The following is an 8,165-nucleotide window of genomic DNA, read 5'->3' as shown; positions in this document are numbered from 1 at the left end:
CAAAACAATTAAAGGAAGCTACTTACTTTTCTTTCAAAGAGTCATAAGGCTGAACACTAAGCCCTATCTCACCTTAACTTTATGAACAATGAGGTGAGGCTAATGGAGACTCAAGCAAGCAAAGCCTTCATAAAAGCACATGTAAATATTCTAATCCTCTAACAACATCAAATCTTATTCCAATGTTCCTTTATACTCTAAACTAGATCTAGATTTTGCTCTCAAATTTTATTAAACAACAATAATAAAATCTTGGAATCATTGAATTCTAAAACTTATTTTGATGATACTTTAATTAAATAAATACATAAATTTATTATAATATTGTAAGGGGTGTGTCAAGTCAAATGTTTGAACCTGGTCTGCTAAATACCCTTATGTAACTTGGAATAAGCAACATCGAAGGACTTGCCATACTAAGGACTCCCTATTCGTGTCCCATCTTGGCCCATTACATTTAGGTAGGCGATGGGCAATTGTCTCATCCTTTGTTTTTGTTTCTTTCTTGCTTTTGTGATGGGTTTTCCCTTTGACACAAGATACATAGTCCTTGAGATGTAGAATTGTTGTATGTTGGCATAGCCACTCAATGCTTCATATGTATCCACATTTGAGATGATGCCAATTTTAGATACATAATCCCTTAATTATTCACATGTAAGAAACACATTTTCTCCCCTAAGAGGGGAGGTGCAAGGGGTGCGGTCAAAGTCAGGTGTCAATACCCTTACGTACCTTCCAATGCACTAATATAAGGAGAGGCCCTCCCATAGTAAGGACACCCTGTTTCCATTTCGTCTTAGCCAATTACAATATTAAAAAAAAAGTTACAAATAATTACCTTAGGAGTTAAAATACCCCCTAAGAGAAAAAAGGTTAATTTTTGAATATCTTAAACAAAGATTAATAAGAGAAAAAATAACATGCTTATTTTTTAAAAAAATTATTAACTTATCAAATTGGATTTACTTAATAGTAATTAATAAAATATTGATATTGTATTATTTATTTTTTAATAATTTAATCATTTCAATCCATGATTAAAAAAATTATGAACATAAATAATAGTTATTATTTAAAAATTATGCATTTAATTTATTTTAGTTGAACCTAGGAATAAGCTAAGTAAAGCCACGAAGAAGAATTGACGACAATAATTATTAGATTAAACTGAGCATTTTATACTTGACTCTAGAGACTACGTTCTAGGAAAACTAAGCCTAAAAGTTATTAACTAGAGAGATGGTGCATTGCGGAGTAAAACAACATAAGAACACTAGAAGAAAAAATACCCCGATTGGAGGGAAGAAGCAATGATGAAGACAATTAAGAAGCTTTGGTTTGGAACCCCCTTTCACAGAATTGATATTTTATTTTGTTAAGAGGGTGACCTTGAAGAAATCATTTTTTCATGATGTAATCACTTGGACACAAGCACTTTTAAGAGTCAGAAGGTAGAACGTCCCTAGGTTTTACTTCATTCTAAAATGTGATTAGAGGAGTTATCTAACTGCCTATTTGGGATGTTAGGAACAAGAAGATCTTCAATGGTGTTGGCTAAGTACTAGTAAACCCAATTGATAGGTTTGGTTTAATGACTAACTAGTGCCTTAAGCTACTAGTTAATATTTTTCAATACTATCAAGCTTAAATACTTATATTTGTTTCATGATTCTAGCACCATTATGGGTAAAAAAAACCCCCTAAATATCTTTCTTCTAATGTTATATCACATCTCATGCCTTCTTAGACTACTAAGTTAGTCTTATTGAAATTTGATATATTAGATGACCTCATTGAACAAGACCATTTATTCATCTTACCTCAAGTCCAGGGCATAATTATTAAAATCTAGCAATCCTACATATCTTCTTCGACTTAGAAGAGTTTCATATTGAAAAAAGAGGAGGCTAAAATATTTTAAAAAACATCTAAAGATACATGAGATTGAAGGCTATTATGCATTATTTATAAGATCAATGATAATGCATGCAGATTGGGCATTCCTTATCATTAGCAAATTCATAATCTGTTCTATAGTAGTCTAGTAAGACCTTTAAAGGGAACATCACTTGTGACTTCAACCGTAGATCATTCTTCATTGCTAGAGGAAGATATTGAAATCCTAGTGCTAAAACTTATCCTTAAATCGCACGAGGTAGTGTTTCAAGAAAATCTATAGATGCCCTATTTTCATTGGGTATATATAGATTCACCACATGAGACAATTGTCATGTGGCTAGCCACCCATGTTGTTTGTTTTTCATCAATTGAGGACAATTACTTTTTAACCCCCACGATAATTAATTTATTCATTGCTATAACAATAATGTGTTTTTTTTTTAAATTTGATTTTTCTATTTGTCTCGCATGATTAATAACATTATGCAAGGTATCATGTGTACACTGGTCACATCATGCTTGGTAGATATATGGCAAAGAACTAATGTGTCTTGTGTTTTTGGTGCGCAGATTATCAAATGGAGTTATGCATATATTTTATAATAATTATTAAAGCACATTTTGGGACATGGAATTATTATAATTGGATGCTACACTTCCATGAATCTATTTATGTGCACACAAATGAATTTCTGTATTATGGGTATATGTGCACATGTGTAGATATATTTACTACGGTTGTAATCTTTGTATGAAAGCCTAAGTGTTAGGCAATTATTTTTGTAGCATTGAATAGATTATTGGATAGGAGTTAGAAAAATTAGGCCCAAAAGCATGTCCTTCATGCAAGGAAAACAAAAAGCAAAAAAGAAAGTTTTTCATGATTTTTGAGCATAAAAGGTAATAATACAAATTCACAAATAGATGCATAAGGGAGGTGTTCACTCATACATAATTACATGTACTAAGCTGGCTCGCCCATGCATGAGGGAGGTGTTCTCTATTGCATTCTTGAGGTTTTGCACAGAATTACACGTACTAAGCTGGCTCACAACAATGAGAGCAAGGCCCATATATTTTATGTTCAAAAGGATAAATTTTTTCAAAAAGATACTAAGACTCCCTATACAAGTGAGGTAGATGAATCGGGTCTATCCTTGGGAATAGAACGCGCACACACATTGCTACTGAAAACCACTCGCCCCCCTTGAGTTCGTTTTTAAAAAAAAAAACGACAATTTTTGATATGCTTTATTTTTTATTTGGCAAACCCACCCGTCTCCGTTGGCGCATATGCAAAGCATCCCCCATGCTGCCCAGCCCAAGAATGGAACTTGTAATTGCCCAGGGCAGACCCAATATTTCTCCCAACTTAGCTGCCCTTCAGGAAGTCCTTGGTAAGGCCCTACCGTAGGAACTACTCATTGGGACACTTTAGAACAAAGGAGGTTTCAAATTCAAGCATTGGAAGCAAAGACGGGAAGAGACATGGATCAATGGATCGCCATCGCTTACATTGGCATCATAGTCCTCTCCCTCATGATATTTTGCTGCGGGGATTGGCCAATCTTTGAAGGGACACTCATCCAGTCGATCAACCATTGCTGCACTGGCGGAGGTTTTGAGTTGCTCGAGTAAGCCCTCCCTCTTCCCTGTAAACACAATGGCGGTCCTTCGTTTGTAATTCGTTGAAAAAATTCCGCCTCCCTGCATGCAGAAAGGTCGCGGGCCTCGTCTGCGGAGAATCAGGCAGACGAGCTGTCGTTTCTGCGGAGCATTACTGCTGTGAACGTCCTAACCCGATCCTGCAGGTTTAGTATCTTCATCACCTGTTGCATTTTTTCATTCTATGAGCATCTTATTTCCCTTGGCAGCATCAACTACGAGTAATCTAATGGATGCCTTATTTTCTTACGGATGGCTTATTTTCTGAGTGATCTTATGTATGCCTTGTTTTGGAAACTGGATGGCTATGGAAGGAGAAAGATACTATTCACGATGTCTACTACTTCCAATCAACTCTATTGAGCACACGACTACTTGACAGCATCCAATACGTCATTAATCTCGGTACTAGGAATGTATTTAGGGCTTGTTGAACCATTCGCACATAGAATAAGTTAGAAGGGGAAGAACTTGAGCTTACTAATCTTTTTCCCCAAAGTGCATTGGCTTGTTCCATGTTATTGATCCTCTTTAAAAAAAAAAAACCGCGTTCAAGGCAAGAATTGGTGTTTCATATAACCAACCCACACTATTTTGATGTATTGATGAGATTGTCAAAGTGGCTAGAGTTTGCTTTACAAGAAGGAGATTGTGTGTGGCTAAAATTTGACAAGCTCATCTAAGAAACTCTAACAAGTGTTTATCACAAGTTACTAAGCTGGTAGCTAGATATTATGGGCCATTTCAAGTTAGTGAAAGGATTAATGATATTTGTTTCAAGTTGCAATTGGTAAAGCATTGGCAAATCCACAATGCTTTTCATGTTCATCTTTTGAAGTCTTATGAAGGGCTTTCGCCATTGGAATGTGTAGTAGAGGATCCATTTGAAGATAGAAGTAGATGAATATGAAGAGATACTTCCACTAGAATAAAGAGTTTTTCATATGACTAGGAAATGAGAAATAAACACTTCCAAAAAGTTCATTTTGAATTTTAAAAATTACTCTAATTTAGATTCTAAATATTGGGTATTTTACCATGCTGCCTCACTTACGCTTACGCTCACACAGTAGTGTCAATGATGCGTAGGACACTTGGGCACTTTTTACTCTCGGTAGGAGGGGTTTTTTTCCCCAAACTTGTGGTATTATTTCGTATATGCTTATGACACATACTTACGGGCACTTACCGTGTTCGGGTACGAATATCCTCCTACAACCCTAAGGTTTAAGGGTTGTACCTTGTACTTTCAGTTTACACTCTTTCAGTCTATCGTATTGGGTGTCGTGGTTCACTCTCATACTATCTACTAGTTTTTTGTACTGAGCTTCGATCCTGTCATTCCTTACATTTGGTATCAGAGCAGCATTGGCTCTGCACAGCTTAGCTCCGCTCAGCATTCGGGAGATTCTTGCTCAGTCCAACTTTGTCTTGGTTCTGTTCAGTCTTTGTGGTGCAGCTTCTGTCCTTACTTAGCTCGCCAGCACTAGCGCTACCCGTCTCCTGCAGCTCCTCGCTCAACGCCACTGCCCTGCTTGCCCTCTGGCCATCGTACCTGTGCCTTGTTAGTGTTCCGCCACTAGTCTTGTTGCGACACCCCAGCCCTGTCAGCGCCCTCACACTAGCTATTGCACACCCCGCCATATCATCACCTGTCGTGCCGCGCCAAACGTCCCGTCAAACACATCGTCCGTGTCACACGCTAGTCGTTGCGTCCGTCAAGTCGCTAGTCGTTGCGCTCATCAACCGTTGCTAGCTCAGCTTGATTGAAGTGCCGCTAGTAAACCGTAATTTGTATGGTATTTTTTAATTTTTAATTTCTTGCAATTTTTGAAAGCAAGGGTTCCCATGCCACAAACACAGAAGTCAGGAAATGTGTCTGGGACATATTAAATGCAATTTTTGGACACATCCATAGATTTTTTTTGAGGCTTTTATGTTTTCTAGGAACATTGGCATACGCACTGCAGTTACAGTCATTGACAGACTGTTTTGACAAACCTGAGACAATAAATTTTGGGGATTTTGCTGGTACAGTGTTGCTGAACACTGATTGTACGTTGGACTGTGTGTATAACAGACAGTTTTGATAGAGTGCACCTCTGTACACTAATTGCAGAAAGTTATTTTTTGCAAATTTTAAAAATTTTCAGATTTTCAATGTAGTCTTGTTTCGACATTGCTCTTTTGTATTTTTTGATAATTGAAAATCATGGCAAATTAGGGAGGAGATGTTTTCACCTATGTATCCAAGGAGAACAGATTGGATGGAAAGAACTATTCACTTTGGTCCTTCATGATGAAGAATGTACTTGTGGCAAAAAATCTTTGGGATTATGTCAGTGGAAAAGAAGCTCGACTTGGAGTTGTGGCTCGAGCTATTCCTCCTCCAGGAGGATGTGCACCACGGGCACCTCAACCGCTCCACTTCAGCCACTTTCCCAAAGAAGAGCAGCTCAAAAAGCATGGGATACACGGGATGCATATGCTTTGTCATTGATTGCATTGGCAGTTCAGTAATCAATCATCCCCCACATTCGTTCAACAACTTCTTCACGAGAAACTTGGCTAACTTTGGAGCAGATGTTTGCAGGCAAGAATGAGACTCGCATCTCTTTCTTAAAGAAAGAGCTAGAGACATTGAAAATGGATGAAGGTGATTCTATTCAGGATCACTTGAACAAAATTCAAGACTTGCGAGAGCAACTCATGAATGTTGATGAGTACTATTCGGATGCACAGATGATACCTACCACTTTGAACTCATTACCTCCTTTGTACTTGGCTTTTTATACGGCCTTAAACCTCACCATGAGGATTGCCGCGTAGCCAATCACTTTTCTTCAGTTAGTCAGTTTGCTTCTAGAGGAGGAGCAAACACGGAGGAATAGTGGTGTGGATACGATAGCCTCTGAGCAGGCTTTTATGGCTAGATAGAAGGTAAAGGCAGCCAAGTGAAGAATGCTCCGCAGAGTTTTGAGACTTCTGGCATATCACAGGCAAACAAAAAACAAGGGGACACGCAAGCCAAAAAGGGCTATAGTGATATCTTATTTTGAAAATTATACATAGCATCCGACCTATCCTATCGATGCTCATGTATCTCTACTTGTAAACATCTGTCATTTGTAAATATCCCTTACTTGTAACAATCATAGCTTATAGCTATTGATAATAAAAGATAACAATAGTTAGATTTTGTAAAAATATTGTGTTCTTTGGCCCATCATTATTTTACAAAACTAGTAAGATATGTTAATGTGGAAACGAAGCTAAAAAGTTTGAGCACTAAACTAATTCGTGAAACTTATGATAACCCAGGGTAATACAACTATCGCTAGTTTGATTGAAATTCAGCAGAACAAGTATCTCCTTAAGCAGGTTAAGCCACTGGAATTTGATGGCAAGGGCAAATTTGAAGAGCTGCTGCCCATTACATTTGGTGATTCAGCTAGAGTTTCAGCAAGTGAACTCAATGTTCAGCCAGCTACTCCTTTTGAAAATGCAGAAAATCAGCCATTGGCTGATCTGAATATTCAGCAAAGTGCTGAAACTGAAATTCAACAAGAGCTTATGCACAGTTAGGAGGCAAGACAAATGCCTAGATGGTATTTACAGACTATGAAAGATAGTCATCTGGATGCACCCATGGCTGGTCGTACTAGAAAGCAAGCTTGTATACATGATACTGCACATACCATGGAGTTCGTTATGGCAGCAAGTACCTTTGATGATGAGGAGCCTGAATGTTTTGAAGATGCACAACAGAGTGTGCATTGGTTGGCAGCAATGAAAGCTGAATTGGATTCTATCACTAAGAATCAAACATGGGATTTGGTGTCTTTGCCATTTGGGAAGAAAGCCATTGGAATAAAGTGGGTCTACAGGCTGAAACAGAATGCAGATGGATCCATTGACAAATACAAGGCAAGGCTTGTAGCTAAAGGCTATGCACAGAAAAAAGGCATTGACTATGAGGAGACATTTGCTCCTACTTCCCGTATGATGACCATTAGGTCTATGGTTGCTTTGGCTGCTCATTATGGATGGATTGTGCATTAGTTGGATATTAAAATTATATTTTTACATGGGGAACTTCATGAGGAAGTATATGTATAGCAGCCCATTGGTTTTGCAGAGTTGAGGGCTTGGAACACTTGGTCTGCAAGCTGAAAAAAGCTTTGTATGGTTTAAAACAAGCTCCTAGAGCTTGGTATGCAAAGATAGATGCTTTCTTGCTTAGCCAAGGGTTCATAAACAGCTCATCTGAGTCTACCCTTTACGTATATAAAGAGGGGGGATCCATACTGATCATTTGTCTTTATGTTGATGATCTCTTGCTTATAGGGACACATGCTGATCAGATTTCAGCATTTAAATAAAATTTGCAACAAACTTTTGACATGTTAGACTTGGGGTCTTTGCATTATTACTTGGGCATTCAGTTCATACATGATGCTAGAGGTATTGGGTTATCATAGTCAAGATACATTGGTAAACTTCTTGAGGAGTTTGGCTTACAGGATTGTAAGCCAGTTTGTACACCAATGGAACCTGGACTTAAATTGTCATTACATGATGCCAACGATTTGTTTGAT

At 37.8% G+C, this 8,165-nt stretch overlaps 1 protein-coding gene across 4 annotated transcripts in view; it reads left to right on the top strand.

The window, feature by feature from the left end:
* Positions 1-3,326: 3,326 nt before the first annotated feature.
* The window catches only part of LOC148032243 (DHHC-type zinc finger family protein), a 69,332-nt gene continuing 64,493 nt past the window's right edge, over positions 3,327-8,165 (top strand). The window contains exons 1-2 of one of the 4 annotated variants that reach the window (XR_015691593.1): positions 3,327-3,536; positions 3,620-3,713. Coding sequence is in view for 3 of the 4 variants with exons in the window: in XM_087682887.1 (XP_087539013.1) it covers positions 3,391-3,536; positions 3,620-3,713 (240 nt within the window). In the remaining variant the exon portion in view is untranslated. The remainder of the gene's footprint in view (positions 3,537-3,619; positions 3,714-8,165) is intronic. The other 3 variants (XM_087682889.1, XM_087682887.1, XM_087682888.1) reach the window with 3 other exon arrangements.

The sequence above is a fragment of the Lygodium microphyllum genome, chromosome 8 (assembly GCF_053477565.2).
Source record: "Lygodium microphyllum isolate KBCC chromosome 8, Lygodium_microphyllum_v1.1.10, whole genome shotgun sequence".
Taxonomy (NCBI): domain Eukaryota; kingdom Viridiplantae; phylum Streptophyta; class Polypodiopsida; order Schizaeales; family Lygodiaceae; genus Lygodium; species Lygodium microphyllum.
The sequence above is the reverse complement of the archived record's forward strand: the minus strand, read 5'-3'. Positions and strand labels throughout refer to the sequence as shown.